This window comes from Hipposideros armiger, unplaced genomic scaffold (assembly GCF_001890085.2).
Source record: "Hipposideros armiger isolate ML-2016 unplaced genomic scaffold, ASM189008v1 scaffold_1116, whole genome shotgun sequence".
NCBI classification, from domain to species: Eukaryota; Metazoa; Chordata; class Mammalia; order Chiroptera; family Hipposideridae; genus Hipposideros; species Hipposideros armiger.
The window spans coordinates 159,153-179,161 of NW_017732466.1; the positions used below are offsets into that span (position 1 = coordinate 159,153).

General features: G+C 51.2%; 3 protein-coding genes across 6 annotated transcripts in view; 1 reads left to right on the forward strand and 2 right to left on the reverse strand.

Moving 5' to 3' along the window:
• TRPV5 (transient receptor potential cation channel subfamily V member 5) overlaps positions 1-4,208 on the reverse strand; it is a 29,819-nt gene extending 25,611 nt beyond the window's left edge. The window contains 4 exon segments of the mRNA XM_019632310.1: positions 53-245; positions 3,073-3,179; positions 3,705-3,864; positions 4,117-4,208. Coding sequence (XP_019487855.1) covers positions 53-180 — 128 coding nt within the window. The 5' untranslated portion in view covers positions 181-245; positions 3,073-3,179; positions 3,705-3,864; positions 4,117-4,208.
• A 519-nt stretch (positions 4,209-4,727) lies between these two features.
• SOFU1 (sperm-oocyte fusion factor 1) lies at positions 4,728-5,682 on the forward strand. Its single transcript, XM_019632276.1, has 2 exons — positions 4,728-4,881; positions 5,452-5,682. Exons 1-2 carry the CDS (start codon positions 4,728-4,730, stop codon positions 5,625-5,627), a joined length of 330 nt encoding a protein of 109 aa, XP_019487821.1. The 3' UTR covers positions 5,628-5,682.
• A 610-nt stretch (positions 5,683-6,292) lies between these two features.
• Positions 6,293-20,009, reverse strand: part of KEL (Kell metallo-endopeptidase (Kell blood group)) — a 31,328-nt gene continuing 17,611 nt past the window's right edge. For 3 of the 4 annotated variants that reach the window (XM_019632292.1, XM_019632294.1, XM_019632293.1), the window contains 13 exons: positions 17,554-17,613; positions 17,279-17,458; positions 16,893-17,062; positions 15,627-15,756; positions 10,655-10,765; positions 9,452-9,550; positions 9,142-9,219; positions 8,588-8,688; positions 8,323-8,433; positions 8,114-8,181; positions 7,723-7,892; positions 7,313-7,408; positions 6,293-6,568 (listed from right to left, as the gene is read on the reverse strand). In XM_019632292.1, the coding sequence (XP_019487837.1) occupies positions 6,407-6,568; positions 7,313-7,408; positions 7,723-7,892; positions 8,114-8,181; positions 8,323-8,433; positions 8,588-8,688; positions 9,142-9,219; positions 9,452-9,550; positions 10,655-10,765; positions 15,627-15,756; positions 16,893-17,062; positions 17,279-17,458; positions 17,554-17,613 (1,536 nt within the window). In that variant the 3' untranslated portion in view covers positions 6,293-6,406. The remainder of the gene's footprint in view (positions 6,569-7,312; positions 7,409-7,722; positions 7,893-8,113; positions 8,182-8,322; positions 8,434-8,587; positions 8,689-9,141; positions 9,220-9,451; positions 9,551-10,654; positions 10,766-15,626; positions 15,757-16,892; positions 17,063-17,278; positions 17,459-17,553; positions 17,614-20,009) is intronic. The other variant, XM_019632295.1, reaches the window with a different exon arrangement.

A 20,009-nucleotide genomic window follows, 5' to 3' on the forward strand; every position in this document is an offset into this window, starting at 1 on the left:
GTGGGTATGTGGGCCAGCGAGAGGTGGGACGCGGCACATGGGGGCAGCCTACCTCTTCTGTTGCAGCATATGGGCCTCGTCCAGACGGCGGTCCCAGTCTTTCTCTCTGGGCAGCCAGGAGGTCAGAAATTTCTGGAGCTGGGCCAAGGACCCTTTCGCCTTGGGTGGAGGCGCTCCCATGTCTTCTTTCAGGAGCTGCCAGGTTATGGGGACGCAGGGAAAGCGGCAGGTCTAGGATGCAGCAGCTGCTGAGGAAGAGGAGGGATTGTTTGGGGTGGGGAGTGACAGTGAGTGTATCTCCCGTGTGGCCAGCTATGGTGGGGGTGTGTGTGTGTCTCCTCCAGCTGAGGAGACTGGCGGCCCTGCCAGGGGAGTGCAGCTTTACCTGGAGGGGAGGAGCTCTTTCTGGAGCGAACCTCTGGGGCACAGCCTACCCTAGAGCTAGGAGGGGAGAGGGGAGGGAACTTTGCTCAGGCAGGGGGTGGGAGCTGAGGCCTAGACAGGTGACCCCTGAGGCAGAGCAATCTCCTGGGAGCAAGGACAGAGACCTGAAAGGTGGGTCCCAACAAGCAAGGCGAGCAGTCAGTTGGATGCAGGGGATCAGGCAGTAAAGTCCGGCAGCCGGGCAGTCAGGCAGAGCCTGGTTTGAATCCTGGCTCTCGGCCCTTACAAATCAGTTAGGTGAGCTCCCTGTGCCTCCGTCTGCTAATCTATAAAAAGGGTGTAGTGCCTCTATGCTCTCCTGGAAGCATCTGTCAAGCATGGTCCTAGGAGTTCAAGAACTGTGGATTCTCCTTCCTAGATGGGCTCCAAAGCCCCTGGGGCTGCTTCTCTAAGTTGTTGTCATCTCTCCTCAACCCCGCAGCCCTGTCTCACAGAAGGGGTTCAGGCCACCCCTCCTGAATGAGAAGACCACCAGTGACTCCTCTTCCCTTCCAGCTTCTTGGAGCCCCTGGTCAGAGGAGGCCCCCAGAGGGGCCTGCGTTTCCGCAGAGGTTGAACAGCAGGAAGTGAGGGGAGGTGGGGGAGGAAGCAATCTTGGTCCCACATTTGGGTCTCTGTCCAGGAATAAGACAGCAGGAGGGATGAGTAAAGCCAAGACCACATTTCATTGTTTTATGATATGAGAGCTCCTGTTTCTCCCCCTGGTTGTTTTCAAAGAGGTCCACACACATGACTGCACAGTTGTCATTCAATGGCCCTAAGAGGTAGGTGGGGATAGGGTAGGGGGTCTCTTTGTTTTCTGAATAAGAAGACTGAGCCCAGACAGAAAGTGTGATTGATTCCACGGCTAGTGGACAAACTAGAACTGGCTTCGGGTAGGCCGAGTGGCTCAGTTGGTTAGAGCGCGTGCTCTTAAAAACAAGGTTGCTGGTTTGACTCCCACATGGGATAGTGGGCTGCCCTCCACACACACACACACACACACACACACACACACACACACACACACACACACACAACTAGATTGAAAATGGTGGCTGGACTTGGAGCTGAGCTACATCCTCCACAACTAAGGTTGAAGGAGAACAACTTGACTTGGAGCTGATGGGTCCTGGAAAAAACACATTGTTCCCCAATAAAATTTTAACAAACAGACAAAACAAACAGGCTTTAGAGTTGAAACCTTAGCTCCAAACTACACGCCAGACCGTGTTGCTTCTTGGGAACTGTCTGCCTATAAAGATGCGAGAGACTTGGGTGGAGATGGGCTGGGGGTCCCCCTCTTGGGGGTCCCCAGGAGCAGGGGAAGGCCCCCTTCTGTTGCTATAAGAATGAGAGCTCTTTCTCTAGCTCTTGAAGGATGGACAAAATAACCTTTACAAACGGACAAGAGCTGAAAGGAAATAAATAAGGCAAGGAAAAGGAGGTGCCCACCCGAGACCAGGAGGAAGCGTGGGCTCCCCCAGGGAAGGGGAGATGCAGGCGGTGGCGGGGAAAGGGGTCACCTTGGGGGACATTTTTTGGCTGTGCTGGGGGTTGGGGCAATGTGAGGTGGTAATAGCCTCTCAAGCCTTGGGACTTCCAGGCTAAGGAGATGGAGAGAGCGATAAGGTTGAGGTGGGGGTTGTAGATGAGCTGATAAGCAGGGGCAGGCACAGAGAAGGAGCACCCAGCCCATAAAGCTAAACCTGGAGGGGTCGGGGGGAGGGGCTGGCCCGGTCAGAGCCGCACAAAGCAGGTGTGCAGGGGCTCGCACCAAGGGCAGCATCCCTGGGTCCCGGCGGAGGAAAAGGGGGTGCAGGGTCTTCACCGCCTTACTTGCCCTTCTCTGCCCACATGGTCCTCTCTAGTGGGAGGGGCAGGTACAGCAGCCTGAGGGGGACCAGGCTGTCCCACCTGTCCCAGGGGTAGACTGGCAATTTAGGAGCCGCTTCCTCATCTTTAAGGACCCCTCACTCTCCTCTGGCTTTCTTCCCCTGCACTCCTTCACCTCTGTCCTGTTCCGCATCGCCACCCCATCTGTCCTTCTGTCCTCTCTCTCTCTTCCCGGTGCTCCCTCAGCTTCGTGCAGGTAAGGACATCTGCAGCCTCTCTCCCTCAGGCAGCAGCTTTCCTGCCCTAGGGTGATTCCTCAAAGTCCAGTGTGACCCAGCAATGCCCCCCAGGTGACCAGGAGGAGTCGTCAGTAGGAGCACTGTCAGGGTCCCAGAGCGCCCTGGTACCAAAGCAGCCAGACCTCTTCTTATTCTGATGTGATGAGGAGGAGAGGAGCACACATGATACCCGGATGTCAATTGATAGGAAATACACCCCCACCCCACACGGCCATACAGGGAAAGGGTTTGAACGCTATACTTGAAAATATCAATATTGACGATCACTGGATGGTGTCGTTATTAGCCCTTTTTGTTTCTCATGCTTCTTAAAATCCTTTTGTAACAAGAGAAAAAAACATTTTAAGGGATTCCTGGTTTCCTGCCAGGATATATCTTTTTCCAAACGGGGAGTAGGGCGGGCTGGTGGTAAGGAAATGGAAGTAGCAGTGGTCAGTACAGCCCGGTTCCTTCCACTCCAGCCTGGCCCCCAAAAACACCCCCACCCCCAGTCGCCCTCCCCACTTATACTCACAGAGCTGGAGATAGTTTCTCTTTTGGCCAGGAACCAAGAAACTCCTCCCCGCACATAACCAGGAGGAGATTAGCGATGTTTTTCCACCCAAGCATCATTCCTGGGACCTGCAGGTCAGTGAGTTCAAGGTAGGGGTGAGCAGGGTCACCTGCTTACTAGAATCTTTCCTCCCTCACAGACAAGTGACCTCTGCTATCATTCCCACCTGGCTTGGGTTACCAGGAAGTAGATGAGGTAGCAGCTGCTGTCTGTGAGCGAGCCTGCAGGAGAGCATATCTGTGGGAAGGAATCTCCACATGCACCCCCATTTCTACAACCCCCTCTTTCAGAACAGGTGCATGCTTCTGCCTGTGTCCTTTGCCCCTGCACTGGACGGTTCATTCAGGGGTGGAAGGCATGGATGCCACAGGTGGTGTGAGCTGGTTGTGACAGTTCGAGTGGGTCTAAAATCTCCTCCCACACATCCTAGCACCCCTCCTGTGTCTCACAGCCTGCATTTGTTTCTGGTTTTCCAGGCAGGTCTTCATCGTGTCTCCCCAACCCACCCCACCTCACCCTTAACCACCATCTCTGCTCCAAGGAGCATATGACCATTAGCCACGGCCAGTGACTGACAAGAGGTATGTGCTCACCAAGTTCATGGGCAGGGTGGGCATAGGGCCACAGAGGCAGGTATCTTGAGATCCGTTATTTGGGCTCCTCGCCTCTCAGCCACACTGGTTCTTCTCTGAAGACTCCTTCCACCAAGCAAGTAGTTTAGTGAATGAGCCTCCAATGGTGTTGTCTCCATGTCTAAGAGTACAAGAGGGTGTAAATAACATGAGATAAGAGGCTGTTCCAGTCTATCAGTGTAAGAGGGCAAAGGTGAGGCCCAAGGAGAGTCTATGGGAAGATGAGGAAGGACAGCATGGATTCGACTTGGGCCCAGGGCACCCCACTCTGTTTCTCTGTCCTGTCACCCTCTGTGTCTGTCACATACATACAGCATGAACCCTTTTCCCACCCTCCACCCATGCCCCTCCCCTTCCCACATCTCCAATGGACCTGAACTTCATGCACAGCCCAGGACTTGACGATTCTCATGTCTACATCTGGTCTGGGCCTCATCCTGTGCAAGCCACTTTCCTTCAAGAAAGTCTGCATGGAAGAGTGGGAAGAAGTGACATTTAGAATCAAAAGAGCTAATCAACAGTCATGCCTTGCCCCTTAGTACCCTGTGTGATCTCGAGTGGGTGAGTCAGTTCTTCTGGGAACCTCAGTTTCCTCATCTATATAATGGGTACCATAACACTGTTACTTTGAGACCTGGTTGCTATGTAGATCTAAGGATGCAATGGGTGTGAAAGGTTTTCACAAACTCTTTTAAGTCATGTGTGTTGCTCTCCATAGGATGACCCAGTATGGTCATCCTAGAAGGCTCTATTGTCCTCTGTTGGCTACTCTCCACTCTCTTGCCCAGCAATGAAACTCTCTAGTGAACTAGAATGACAGTCAGGCCCATGGTTGTGATGTCACAGAGCTCGTGACATCAGAGGTCCTGTGGAAGGGAAGGGGAAGAAAATGGTGCTGGGAAGGGAGCCGGCACGTGAGCGGGGAGGGAGGTGGCGGGGCGCCCGCAGGGCACGAGGGAGTGGCGAAGGCCATATGGACAGCAGATGGGCAGGCCCGTGACATCCCTGGGCTCCCAGCTCTGCAGGGCAGCCTTCCTGGCACTCATCCTATCGCTGCTGCAGGTGAAGGGGGCGAGGCCTCAGGAAGGGAACCCAGGCCCTGATGAGAGCAGTCCAAAAGAGAAAACACCCTCTACAGGTAGGTCAAGAAGGAGAGTAACGTCTGCAGGTCGGGACCAGGTCTGATTGGAGTCAGTCCCAGATGCCTTAGGGGGCCAGAGTGAAACCTGAGCTAGGTTCGGATTATGGGCGAATCCCCCAGCCCCCTCCTATTGGAGTGTGAGGGTGTCATGTGAAAGGGTCTTGAGCAGGGCCCTGTTTGCGGTATACTGCGAGCCAGCGGAAACTGTATTTGGCTTTCATGCCTATGAGCACACGTGCGTTTGTCTGGGATGAGTCTTTGGTTTTCATCCTTCTCTAAGGTTGCCCCTCACGCTCCAAAGGTGTACACTTTGGAGGACGTGGCCTGAGTTGGAGCCGGGGTGTGCGTGCTCTTGAGCTGGAGCTGTGGTTGCACACAGACCGGAAGAGGCCTCCAAATGGCGCATCACCTCTGCGGTCAAGGACAAGGATCCAGGCGCTTGGGCTGGAGCTCCAGGCCCTAACCCTCCCCCACATCCTCCAACGCCTTCCCCTTTCTGACGCCGGCCAGGACCGGAGGCGGGCGGGTGGGGAGCAGTGTTTCAGGCCGCCTCTCTCCCCGTTCCAGACCAGGCTCAAGAGCAGTTCGAAGAGCACTTCGTGGCCTCCTCAGTGGGTGAGATGTGGCAGCTGGTGGACATGGCCCAGCAAGAGGACAAGACACCGGAGAACCCAGCTATTCGGAGCCGCCTCTTGGAATTCGCCTTCTGCTTGAATCTGGCCAGCATCATGCTTTTCTTATGAGGAACGTTGAGGCTGATGTGGTGGCCTGGTTCCTGGAGGGGGACCTGGATGTCTACCTCCGTTTCATGATAGCCTCCTGACACTCTGTCCCTGGGCTCCGTGTCACAGCTCCTAAGGGAGATGCCGGCGCCAGAGGGATCCCGGAGCTGCCCTTTTCATTGACATCGCCACTGCCGACTGCCTCCCCACATTCTGAGCTCTGTCTCCCGGGGCCAGAAACAACAGGCCCAAGCCCGTCTCTCCACACCTCTCCAGGCTTTGTTCGGGACAGCAGGTTAGAGGAGGAGGCCGCTACAATAGAAGTAATATCAATAAAATCCTGAAAACAACGGGGGGCAGCTCTCTGAGACCTAACCAAAGCCCCTATCTCTAACTGCTCTGTTTAATGGCTCAACCTCCGGCCCACTGACCTTTAGACGCCCCCCGGCCCTTTCTAATGCCAGCCAGGGGCTGGAGGCCGGCAGGTGAAGAGCGATGTCTCAGGCCTTCCCCTATCCCCCGTTCCAGACCAGGATCCAGAGCAGTTCAAAGAGCACTTTGTGGCCTCCAAATAGTTCTTTCCTTTTCTCATGTCTATGGAACTCTGTGTGGAATTTTCTCTTATCTTCGCTGACTTTTCGGCAGAGAACATAAGCAGGAAAGAGTCACTAAGAGACAGGCAGAAGCCAAGTGCCAGGTTTTATTTTTCAGAAAAGGGGAGAGGTGTCATGGCCCGGATTCCATGGATGGGGCAGGGAGGATGGTGCCACATCTGCATTGAGGTCTCTTGGGTGGCCAGATTACCAGAGCTGGCAGCGGTGGGAGGGGTTCATGAGGGTGCCACTTGGACAAGAGAAATATCTGGCAAAGGCTGGGGTGTTGCTGAGGGGCCCGTGGACTCGAAGGACGGGAGGGCTGTGAGTGTCCTGAGACTCCTGTGTGCTGGGCTCCCCACACATCACCTGGGGAGAAAGAGAGGTCCCCACATGGGTTGGGAAGAAGGGCAGGGTGGTGAAGGGTCAGCAGGCAGACCTGGTGACTAGGTGGTGACTAGAGACAGCAGACGAGGACAAGAGCAGCGATAGGAATGCGCCAAGGCCACGTGGAGAGGGGAAGCGTATTGCCATTGGTAGGTCCTTAAGTCTGGCAGCCGGCATCTGGGGGACGGCCTGCGTTGTGTCATCAGACCATTGACAAGGGACGGAGAGGTGGCGTCTATTGGGAGAACTCTGTGAGGGGGGGGGTCTTTCAGCAGACTGCGGAATTGGGGGCAGTGTCTGCTGAGGGAGCACATGGTACCTAGAGGGTCATGTCAGGTGGGACCACACCTGGAGGTGAGGTCTTCGAACAGAAATGTAGTCTATAGACAGACCATTAAGGCTCATTTTTAAGGGGTTTGTATTGCTAAGGTAAGAAAGAAGAGGGGGAAAAAAAAGTTGAACTCCTCTCAGGGAGGGATTTAGAAGTAGAGATTTTTCTTTTCTTTTTTTCTTGAAGAGGGTGCTGAATTTGGTAGAAGAATTTGTAGCAGTCTGAAGGATGGTCCCAAGGGAGCATGTGTGAAAGGACAAGAGTGAGGACATCTGCGGCAGATGGTTGGGGGCATTTCGGGGAAGGCGTTTCAGGGAGGAGAGATGCTTTAAGCGTTAGCGATAGGATGTTTACCTGACATGGAGCAGGCGTGCTGGGAGAAGGCAGCTGCCTACCTGGGCATAGCTTAAGAAGAAGAGTTGGTGGGGGCTGAGGCCCAGGTTGGGCAGGATGGTCTCCCCACGGTGCCATAAGAGCCCCTTGCTGTATGCCTGGATATGGGGGGGGTGATAGAGAAGACCCCTTAGGCTCCAGACCTGTGGCCATCGGAAGCCTGATGCCCTACACACAGAACTCAAAACCAGTCCATGGCCCCTTTCCCGAGTTCTGCACTAAAACACTGGTCTGAGCCAGGAAACAATGCACCTGTCAGAAGATCTGTGGATATCCTAGAAAAGAGGCATCTGTGGGGTACGTCTGTGCAGTGGGGAGGTGAAGGGTAGAAAGCTTTGCAACTATGTGAGCATGAAGGGTGGTAGAGGAAGAACTGGTCAGAATAGACCCTGGCCTTTGGGACCTGAGTTACCTGCAGCGCGATGGCCAACCCCCCGACGTCGGCGGCACTCTCCTGGAGGCTGTGGGAGCTATTGAAGGCGGTTCCGTTAGGTAACGGGAAGGCAGCGTAGTGGCGCTCCAGGCACAGCTGTGCCCCATGTAGGGCACGGGAGTCACAGGCCAGGCAGCCCCCGGGGAGTACTGTTGAAAATGGGGCAAGGGAATGAAATGGGGAGGCATGGCGCAGCAGGGAGGACATGGGGTACCACACACTGGGCTGGCTCCCGGGAGCACTGCCAAAGTGTGAGGACGCTCTGACGTGGAGCCCTCACGTAACCTCCCTTTCTCCTTCTCTAGGCCTCCATTTGGGCCTTCACCTGGGTCCCGACAGCCCCACCTCCCAATGGCCCACTGTTACCCACAGAGCTGGTCGAAGATGCGCAACAGCTTATGGGCCATGATGCTGCCAGCAGCGCCAAAGTTCACGGCCCTGGGGGGACAAGGGCTTGTCTTACCCCCAGGATCCTTCAACATGTTTAACCCCAATTGTCCAACTACAAGTCCCATCCATCACAGCATCTGTCCATCACTCTTGGGAAAATTCCTGCCCACTCTCCTAGGATGCCCATACCTGGGGTAGCCAGGGTGGAAGAACGGGGGTTGGAGGAGTCCAGCTGAAAAGACCACCACATGGTCAGATATTGAATAGTTGGCACTGACCTCCCAGGGGGACATCTGCCACCTGTGGAAAAGTCACATATGAACACGAGCTCCATCATTTGTTGCCCCCCCCAGACAAAGGCAGTCCCTCCCACCTGCCACCGTTCCTGTTTCTCTGAGCCCTTGGCCTGCTTTCCCGCTCATCTTGGATGGCCATCTCTAGGATGCTCTCGTACCTGTGGTGAGGGACAGGCTGCAAGGAGCTCTGGACCATTCTAGCTTGGCGGGATCGGACACTGCTCAGGAAGGACTGCAGGTAGCTGGGTCCGAGGTGTATCTGGGAGGATGCAAGAGGTGACACATGTACGTGCACGCTGACGTACCCTGATGGGTACATCTGAACCTGCACAGGTAAGAACTGACACAGACATCTCCAGTACAGTGGAAAGGAGCACGACACCACCACCCCACATGGGAGCTAGAAGGCTTCACGTGTGTCAGCACTCAGATAAACACACTTGAGCAAGTCACAAAAATGCATGTGTGTGCACGTGCATACACACACACACACACACACACACACACACACACACACCGTGACCTGAAAAGGTTCTGTTCTCCTGTTGGCAAGACCCACAGTAAAGAAATTCACCCATAAAACCCAGCCAGCACCAGGAAAGAAAGGGGTTGGTTACGATCATCCAGGGAAAATGGACTGTTTGCCACTCAGGTAGGTTAGGGGGTGAGGAAGCTGAGGACGAAAGAGGAGCTGACAGGGAAGGGGACCCACATCGTTGTATTCCTGTCTGGCCAGCGCTGGCTCCGGGGCCCATTCGGGGGCCCCCATCTTCGCTTGCAGATGGGTGACCTGGGGAGAGACACAAAGTAGAAAGAACTTAGCTACCCCAAGTCTATCGGACGGATTTCTCCTGCTCACTGCCCTTGTCCCCCACCTTTTATACTGTCACCAGTGTGTGTGCCATATGTTGGTGTTTATACCTGCTGCCTTTTCACTCTCCTCCAGCCACTGGGGTCTCTTGATCCAATACTCAATTCCACCCCCTGCACGTCCCCACCCTGTCTCCTCCTCCTAGCCTCACTCTGTCCTGGGCCTTTCTCCGGCTCTCCTCATCCATCCAAGGAAGGCTTCTGAGGTGAGTGAGAAGGGCATCCCGGATGGCGGTGAATAATTCCATGGCCTGCGGGCATGAGGGTGTGGGGACAGACAAACAGTGAGTCACAGCCTCAGTCTTGGGTCCTGCCCACCAGGAGTCTAGGAAGGGGTCTTGGCCCTGAGATTCTGCCAGAGAAGGGGTGAGGCCTCAGAAAGAGAGAAAGGAAAATGGTATTTCCTAGGTGACCAAAAGCCAAGGGTACAAAGATCTAGATCTGTGGAGACAGAACGGAGGTGCCGAGCACAGAAAGCGAAGGTGGGAGCTGGTCACCCCATGGGTCGACAGACGAGACAGCCTATGGGGAGATCCCAGCAGGCCGAGGGAGGGACACCCTCGGCAAGAGTCCCTACTCTTGGCCAGGCAATCCACTCCGACAACCGAGGGGGGAAGAGGCTCTCGGGGGCTCCTGCCCTCACACCCTCTCTCTTAAGGCATGCATTTCCTCTCTCCATCTTCCTGGGATTTTTAGCTTCCTAACAAGCTGAAGTCTCTCCAGCTTCACTACTTGACCGTATAGTTATTGCTTTCCCAGCCATCTACCATCTTGTCTATATCTTTTTTTTTGGTGGAGGAAAATGGATGACACTCTCAGGAACCTTAAGTTCAAATTCTGACTCTGCTATTTGGTAGCTTCGCCTCTCTGTGCTTCAGTTCTCTCTTCTAGAAAACGAGGATGATACTAGGAATTAAAGCAGTTCGTGCAAAGTGCTTACACGAGCACCGGGCACATGGTAGGCAGGCAGAAAGTATTCAGTAGTTATTTATTTGCACAATGGAGTGATTATATCATTCCATTCTCACGTTGTTTCGTGTGTTGTTAAAAAAAATCATAAACAGGGAGTAGCTTTAGAGGTCATGGAGTTCGATTTTCTCATTTTATGGTTGAGGAAGCACAAGAGCAGGAAAGCTGGGTGACTTGTCTAAGCTGGTGCTTGCTGTGTACACTGGGTGTCCCATAGCTGAACTGTGCAGACCTGGCAACATAGCATGTCCTTCGGGCTCTCTCTGTGACTGGCTGACTCCTTAAACACACATACAGTCGAGAAGCGCAAAGTCAACAGAATTAGGAGAGGGTGGGTTGGGTGGAGAGGGTGGAGGGACACGGGCTGGGAAAGCGCTCTCACATACAGCACTTTGGGTGCTCGGGCTCAGGGCCTCACGACTAAACATGGCTGCCAGGGTAGACTCGAAGACGGCCCTCGTCTGCTCCATGCACGTCATCCATCGAGGGTGGGTGGGCTATGGAGACAAAGCTGGAATGAGTGTCTCTCATCAAGGTCAAGAGTCCTCCTCACCTATTTTCTCAGGCCAATCTTCTCTAGACCTTTTCCCACCGTGGACACTGCTCTTGTTGGTCTGACTTTACTGTGATCCCTTTTGGTGGCACACAGGGGTTCACGGCTTCTCAGCAACAGGGGCTGAGCTGTCCTCTAGGATTAGTCTCCTGAGCCTGGGTTGGACACATCGTCCGTGTTTGCTGCCTATTGAATTTGAAAGCAAGGCCTCCTGGGAGGCAGCCTTCTGGAGGCCTGAAAGGCTCTTGGGAAGCAGAGGACTAGATGCCAAACCTTAGGAGGTCTGGTGGCTGCCCCGTCCCCACCCAACACAGGTACCTCTGTGGGAGCCCAGCCGACTCCCACACTCCCATGTTTCTTTGCTTAAAATGCAAACTGGAGGTCAGTCCTTCCTCCTTTTTACCATCCTCCTCCATTCCCCAAATGGTTATCATGGATTGTATGGCAGGATCTTGTCTTACAAAGAAGAAAATTATCAGAGTGAAATTGGGTTTCAGATGCTATGTTGTCTGGTAGGAGAGCAAAAGAAAAGACCAAGTGTATGAGTTCAGAGAGCTAAGAAACTTTCAGCCAAAGCAGGATGAGACAAAAATAGGATGGTGGACATTTGCAACTTCAAAGGTGGAGAGCCATTTAGACAAAACTCAAGGAGGCCTTGGCAACTGCAGTGTTTCTCACAGCAGGACAGAAGGAATAAGAAAGAGAGAGATGCTGGGAGGTTTCAGTGGTGGGCTTGGATGGCTTTGAAGAGCTGGCCAAGGAGTAGGCCCAGAGACGACAAAAGGCAGATCGAGAAGCCTGTTCAAGGGGCAGGGATAAGGAATACGGGAGCCGGCCTAAGGCAAAGCTGAGCTGGGACTCAGGACAGCCAGCTAATATGCAAATTTGGGTGAAGTCACCAGACTCAATTCCTGTAACTGATTGACTCCCCTGAGAGATCTCCTCTCAGGGAAGGTAGTTAGGCTGCCATTACGCACCCTGGTCCTAAAGAGTAGACGCGAGTTTATGGGGCTGCCCATAAGAAGAACCAGAAAGGGAAGGTCGGTGTTGCTGTTGACGAAGAAACTCCTGGGTCTGCCTGTGAGGACGTTTATCATTTTGGAGGTTGCTCCAGACCTGGTCACCTACATTGTGTGTTCTTGTCCCCTCACCAGGAGGCCTGTTAGGGACCCTGTGGGGAGAAGGGACTCAGACACTTTCTAAGGGGTATTAGTTGGAGCTCTGAAACAATGTGAAAAGCCAACACAAGTTGAAAGGAAACCTGGGTCTGATAGCAACGACCGGGTCAAGTGCAGGCTCTGCTGGCCACCTTCAGTGTCCACCTCCCACAGGCCTCCCGATGACAAGCTCGGCTTCGGGGCTACACCAGGGCAGCAGCAAATGGCATCTGCCTTGAGCTTGGCAGTGGGGATCTGCCTGCCTTGCCACGACTCCTGGTTCCTGAGCTGCTTCCTGATTCCTTTTGCTGGTGCCTGCCCCTTTCTGCAACAGCTTTTGCTTGTTGCTTGCCTGTCTCCGTAGTCTGGGCCACAGCAGGCCCCGACCTGGTTCCTGGAGCACATAGACACCACCTCGGACGACCCGTTGTTCACCCCTGTGCAACTCTGGGAATCATTGAACTATTGTTTAACACTTGGAAAATGATGCATAATGACTAAGGACCAAGGTAGGATCACTGAGGATAAACAATGCCAAGACAACAGCAATTTCTCTGGTTACTCAGTTCTGCGCTCTAGGGCAGACCACAGACCAGGAGTCACAAACTCAAGCGGACCACGTCGTGACATAACTAAGGAAGCAGTCCAACATCAGAACCATAGACACAGAGGTACAATGACAAACTGCAGAGGGCACACCCGGGCCGAACCAAGTGGCACCGCTGAGCTCCGGTCAGTTCTTGCCCCAGAGAAGGCTCACCCAGCAATGCCCAAGCTTCACGTTTACAATGACAAAAGGCTCAAAACCTGATTGATTATTGGCATGCCATCTCCTAATTTTAGAATGTTGGCAATTAATTACAAGTTTATAAAAGGCTTTAAAGGCCAACAAAACTCACTGATAGGTCAGATTCATCCTCAAGGATCATCTCAGTGCTACGTTTGCACAGAGAATTCAGCATTGACTGTGTTGATTATGAGCTTAAACCTCAGTCCTTCAGGTATCCAGCTATTAATGAGTTTAATTAATGCCTGTTCCAACTTCCTCACAGAGTTGCTTTGAAGATGAGGTGAAATAATACATTAAAAATACGACTCTGTAAATTCTAGCATATTACCCTACTCTGTTAGCATTATTCTGATTTCAAGAAGGCATTTGGTAAAAACCACAAATTAACTTTTTGCCAATTAGATGGAGAAAACTATGTTGGATGATGATAGACTTTGAGAGGATTCGCAGCAGGCGGAACCACAACAAAATATCAGAGATTAATGAGTCCAAGTTAGTCTGAGCTTCCCTGATCATCCTACTAAAAATTGTAACATGCACCCCGCCCCCTCCAGTCCCTCTTCTCCAGACCCTTTCCTGTTTTATTTCTCCATAACACATATCCATGGCACTTCCTATCTTTCTCCTTCCCTTAGAATATAAGTGTCTGAGGGCAGAGATTTTGTCTATTTTGTTCACTGTGGTCTATAGTGCCTAGAGAAGTATCTGGTATGTAGTAGATGCTCAATAAATGTTTGTTGCATAGGCAAATGAATGAATCCAGAGCTAGGTCTTCAATAACCTGACTGGATGCTCTTCCTTCTTAAAATCTTAATGGTAGTCTAGATGCAGACACACTAAATAAAACTCCAAATGACCAAAAGTAGAAAAGAAAAGGTAATATAATGGATAATTGAAACAAATGTTGAGTTACCTGAATAAATTGGGACACTGCGCTGAATATAAATAGTTCACATTTAACAGGCACAGATGTGAAGTCCTGCTTTTACATCCCAAAACTCAGCTTCTCAAGTTTGATAAGAGAAAAGCCTGGCTTAATAGCCATTTTTATTGACTGTATATTCAAAATTAGTCAACAAAATAGGGTCGTATAATGACACTGAGCGGTCTTTCTGAATAAGGGCACTATAAAGTAGAATTCATTCAGAAGAATATGGTTAGAAATGTATAATTAATGACCACTTCATAGAACCATAAATTTTGGTCAAATCAAGGCAAGACCTTGATAGTGTCTGCCTCCGCCCTCCCTTCTCACACCACACATCTGCCAGGAAATCCTGTCGCTCACCTTCAAGACACATTCCTGTAAAGCATAAAACGGACAGCTCCTACAGGCCCCCATTTCATGCAGAGAAAAGCCAAAAGCTCTACCGTGACCGACCGGGCCCTGTGTGCACTGCTCCTGTCCTCTCGGATCTCCTCCCGGCTCTTCTCCCATTTGCTCTTTCTGTTCCAGTTGCCCTGGCTCCTTGTTGGTGCTCAGATGCCTGGGGCATGCTCCTCCAGCAGCGGGCACAGCTTCCTGCAAGCCTGGTCCACTCTTCTCAGCCCGCGCCACCGGCAGGACCCCTCATATTACACCAAGTTTTAGCCAGCCTGTTCCAGGCCTTGTCCCAGTAAAATAATGGCCCTTTCTTCACCAGAAAACTCCTTCAACTCTCTAGACATGGCTTCCATTCTCTCTCCTGCACGGAGATGCCACCGGTCAGTCAAATGCACCCCGATCTCTCCCTCCTGGGAACTCTGAGAGCATCTGTTGTCCAAACCAGACTTTTTTTGGAATGCAGCTATGCCCTTTCATTTGTTTAGTGTATGTATGATTTTGCGTTACAAGGACAGAGTTGAGTAGTTACAACACAGACCATGAGGACCACAAAGCCAAAAAAATTTACTACCTTGACCTTTGTAGAAAGAATTCACCAACCCGTTTTCTGTACCACCCACTTATTTCTCAATCCTGCAGAGTATGTAGTGAAAGACATGGCCTCTTGAGCCAGACAGTCTGTTTCGGTATCTGTTCCTTCACTTATGAGCTGTGTGGTCTTGCGAGGACCTCAGCATGTTTCTGGGAGGATTCAATAAAATCATTTATGCAAAGATGTTCTTTGCAATGCTTGACATACAGTAACTCCTCAGTGCAGATCAGCTATAATTATTATTATGGGCCATATTTGGTACTGTTGTTCCCGAGAGGTGAAGTGGCTTCCCCAAAGCCACACAACCATTTGTTGGTAGAGCCAGATTCAGCTTTTAAGCCCAAGGACAATTATATATCCTAATGGACATAAAAGGTATGTAATATAGTATATACACATACACACACACACACACACGGTGCCAAAAAAATGTATATGCATATTAAGAAAGGAAAAAACTGACACCCCATGGGATGTCAGAGATGAACTCTCTGTGAAGCACATTTGAGCATCAAACACTGGAATTACCAAGACGGGAAGGCCACTGCTCATTATACCTGCCTCTCATCCCAGTGAATCCTAAGTTTCAGGTCCATGTCCTCAAATCACAGAGCTCAGAATAGCTAGGCAAATATTATAGTTTAAGGGTCATGGCTAAGGAAGAGCAGTTCTTGATCATTTAAAGTTTTATACTTAAACTGGAATACTCGGCACAAGGCCACTGGCGTAGTCAGGCATATGCCTCAAAGGTCTGGTACCTGGTACCTCAGATCTCAAGGAAAGTGTGTGTGCCAACCTGTCTGCTTCCATGGAAAGCCCAGACACTGAAAGGTGTCTACCTTCATGTCTCCTCCCTGAGACAGATATGCCTACATTTATCCCTCAAAAAGACACATGCCTCTTTAGCCCCGATGTGGGTCCTTCACCCCCTCCTCTCCTCACCATAGGTGGTCGTTCTGTCAGCTCCCGCAGTTTCTGGTTCAGCACTCTGCGTGCTTCCTGGAATTTACTGTCCAGGGCTGGAGAAAGGGTCCCCACCAGCCCAAAGATCATATGGCTCTGCAGAAAATCTCTGTGGAGAGAAGAGAGACCCACATATATACCCCAGAGCTCTGGGGTCCCCTCATGTAATGCCTCCCCTTGTGTAGGTCACCGTGACTCCTGAAAGAAGCCCCTTTGCTGTATTTATAGAGAATAACTGACTGTGAACAAGTGAACAGGAGCTTTCCTTGGTGTAGACTGAAGTGGGGTTGGAGAATGATAGAAGAAAGAACTGGATGAAGACACAGGCTTCTCAAGTCACAGGGAGAGGAGGATCTGGACTAGATGAAGGCTGGACTTGGATTTCACAAAACTGATTCATCTACTCCCACAGCCAAGAAATCTCAGCTCATCTTAAGATGTATCTTCTAAGCACAACAAAGCTGGGATCCAGGGCCTTTCTCTGCTCTGCTGGCCATTCTCTTACCATGTTGATTTGTGCCCTGACGTAAACCTGCTCACGCCCACACGAAGGGTGGTTTGCTTCTGTCAAAAAGCATCTCTAGATGTTGCTGCCACTGAGTTACTATGAAGAAGGGCCAAGCCCCTGGAAGGAAGTCGGAAGGAAGTCATTGCCTTCAGGTGGTGGCCACACAGGTATCAGGGACAGCAGAGAGCCCAACACAGAGCCTCACTTTCATGTCCCCCCATCTTCCATGACGTCCTGCTCTTTCCCACAAGGGTCCAGGATCCTCTCATCATACCTGAGAAATGGCCTTCTCCTCAGCTGTCCCCCCCCCAGAACACCCCGGCCTTTACCTCCTCTAGCCCATGTGCCTTCTCCTCCCGTCCACAGCCCTCAGCTGCTGACAAGTCACACGGGCCCCAGCTGTCCCCAGTGACTGGCTGTCCAGCATCTCCTAGAGCTCAGAGGCTCTTCACAGTCTGGATTCTGCTCCCAGAAAACCCTGTGTGTTGCCTAACACCTGCACCCCTCATTTCATGTGTGTCTTCCTTTCCCCTGCCCCCCATACCTCTCACACTTCCCATGTCCTGCATTTCCTCTTGGGTGGGCCACCCCATCCCTTCTCCTCCCCATGTATCCATGAATCCCTCCCATCCTCCTGGGAAGCCTACATTCTCCAAAGCCACCTGTGTCCCTGACACCTGTGGGTCCTCAGACTCTTTCTATGACCCTGTAATTCCCCGATCCCATGTGGGGCAAACCTGTGCGTCAACAGCTGCGTTTCCACCAGTTGCGACATGTTTTGCAAATAATCCAGGTCATGGACCACGACTAGCTGGGAGGGGCTCAGCGATATCGGTGTGAACATTGCTTGCAAGCAGGACAACCAGTCGATGGCAGGGGCCATTTCCTTAGAAGAGGGACACAAAGGCTAAAGGGGACAGAAAAGGAGGAGAGGGGAAGGAGAAGGGCATCCCTTCCATCAGGGTTTGAGAGTGAGTGAGGAGGGGATGGCTGGGGCAAAGGATGGAGCCAAAAATGTTAGGGAGGGAAAGGAATTAAGGGAATGAGGAGAAAGAAGACCAAGAAGTCAAGCAAGTTTGGGAGAGGGACCCCCCATGCCCATCCTCGTCCAGGCCCCGGTCACCTGCAGTTGGTCAATAGTGACCATCTGGAAGAGCTTTCCCTGTGCCCGCTGCTGCCTCAGAAACTGGGACAGCTGCGAGGTGATGGAGAGGGACATGGAGGCATGCTCTTCCACCTTGATTGGATCTCCTCCCAGCAAGTTCCCCAGGCGATTCAGGTAAGCCAGGTATTCCCGCAGGATCTGAGGGGTGGAAAACCCTCAGTCACTGGCACTAGTGTCCCCTGCCTTTTTCCTAGCACCAGAGGTCAGGACTTTTGTCCACCACACCATCTTACCTGGGCATAGGTCTTCATTTCCTTCTCTGGCCTGGGAATGTCAAACTCTGGCTGCTCTATCTGCACACAAGAGAGACTGGAGAGAAGTGGGTAGTGTGGTCCTAGGAGAGGACGGGTGTGGGGAGATGGGGACTGGACCGCGGAAGATGGCCTCGGGCGATGGACTACACTGGGCACAGAGAAGGCGCAACGGTACAAAGCAAGGAAGGGATCAGTGGCGAGGGGCCCGGGGGGACAGAGTCCAGACATGGAATTGTGAAGAGAAGGTGGGTATTTCAACCAGGTTTCGGGGGTGCTCAGTGCGAGACGCGTCATAATCCATGTTCTGAAAGGAACCATTTCCTGTGCTAGGACCATGTCTAGGGTGAAGGGAGTAAGACACCCATCTCAGATGCAAAACTTCAGAGGTACCGAAAACTCAGTAATCAAGATAAACAATGCCTTAATGGATATTTTTTAAAATCCATGCTGAGTAAAATTATAAAACTTTGTTCATCATAGAATTTTTTCCCCAAAAAATCCATAATGTATGTTTGATCCATTTTTTTTTAAATTGTAGATGTTTTCAAACAATAAAGTCTATAATAGAGTTTTGATCCATTTGGGGGAAAAAAATCTTTTTTTCAAAAAAATCCACAATGAATAAAAACTTGATATTTTATTCATCATGGATACTTGCATTGACTTTGGTTTTCAAAAATATTCATTAAAATAGGACTTATCTTGATTACTGAGTTTTTGGTGCCCTCTTCAATTTTAAGCCCAGGCAAGTGGCTCATCACCCTCCTTGTCTCACCTTCGCTCTGGGACTGTGTCCTTGATTCTGTTCTGAAGATTGTTTGCCCCACACGCTTCCTTTTTCTTTTCCAACTTCAATTTCCCACTGCCACTTTGAGCGATATACTTTCCCCCTATCTTGTAAGAAATACTTTCACTTGACTCCTTTGTCTAATTTTATGTCCCAGCTTTAAAGAACTAAAAGTCACCTATACCCCTGCGCTCCAGTTTCCTCACCGTCCTCCTAAACTCTGTACAATCTGTGGCCATTTCCATAATTGTTTCTGATATGATCTCTAGGTTTCCAATGGTGTCTTCTCATTCCTTATTCTCTGAGCTCGGAAATCTTAGGATCAAAGATGACCCCTCCCTCCAGACAGGAAACTGGCTCCTCCCCTGTCCTTTGTGGCTCATCGGTGCTGGTCTGACTTCCCTTCCCTGTCTGTTCTTGCTCTTCTCTGCCCCCACACCCCTCATTGGACCTTTGCAGTCCATTCTCTTTACCTATTCTTCCCCTCAGAGTCCATCCAGTCTCAAGTTGATGGTAGCCACTCTCCTCCCATTCACATAAAATAAAAACTGTGGGGTCATGGGGTGACCGGTGAGCTCAATTGGTTAGAACGTGGTGCTGATAACACCAAGGTTGCCGGTTTGATCCCCACATGAGCCACTGTGAGCTGTGTCCTCCCTAAAAGAGTCAGCCATGCCATTGTAGCATGAAAGCAATGTGTAACCAATGACCATGGCTGTTCCCCAATAAAATTAAAAAAAAAACAACAAAAAACTGTGGGGTCATTTCCAAATTTCCCTGTTTCCTTTATGTATATTCAATCAGTTACCACGTCCAATGGCATCACCATGGACCATGACCACAGGACAAAGTGACCTACACCTTTAGGCCTGGCCTTTCCTTTCCATTTTACCACAATCATCTTTGTTCAGAGCCCCAAAATTGCTCATCTGGATTCCTCAACACCTCCAGGTGGACCTCGCAAACTGCTGACTCTACTTAAGCTCAATGAACAACCATCATATTTGAAAGACCTCAGTAGCTTATTTTTTCCCCAGTATATCAAAAGATATCACTGAGTCTAGCTTCTCAGGTCAGGAATAATCAGGCCCAACCTCATGTCTTCAGCCTTACTTTTACCTCTGACTGCAGCCCACTAGCACCCCCATAGTCTCTGTTCAACAGACCCACCTCCTCACTCACCCCACAGAGGAGTCATGCCGTTCCACGCTTTCCTTTAGCTCCACACTTGCCCCACAGCCCTTTTAATGCCCTGTAGCTTCACCTTTATCTGTGTGAATCCATAGTTGCAAGGCTCAGCTCACATTCTCCCTTCCCTGAGCCTTCCCTTAACCATTTCAGATCCTAACCAATCCCCAAAGGCCACACCAGTTAAACTCCTGAGCACCCCCTTTAGAGAGGAAGTTCAGAATACTGCGTACTGATTATCAGTTCTTCTTGTATATGTACCCTCTTAAAAATGCGTGAGATTTTTTAAAAATGGGGCCAAATATATAGCATCACTAATTGCCCACCACAATACCGATGCCTCCAATGTTTTTACTTATTTACTGGCTCAACACACGTCTGGAGTGGGCCTCCAGATACCTGGCCTTGTGCTGGGTCCTGAGGAACAAAGGTGAATAGGTGTGGCCCTGCTTTGAAGAGG

Excerpts from the sequence above, each read along its gene's own strand:
- SOFU1 (XM_019632276.1), top strand. The coding sequence starts at position 4,728 with ATGGGCAGGCCCGTGACATCCCTGGGCTCCCAGCTCTGCAGGGCAGCC. Across the intron at positions 4,882-5,451 it reads AGAGAAAACACCCTCTACAG|ACCAGGCTCAAGAGCAGTTC; the intron begins GTAGGTCAAGAA and ends TCCCCGTTCCAG.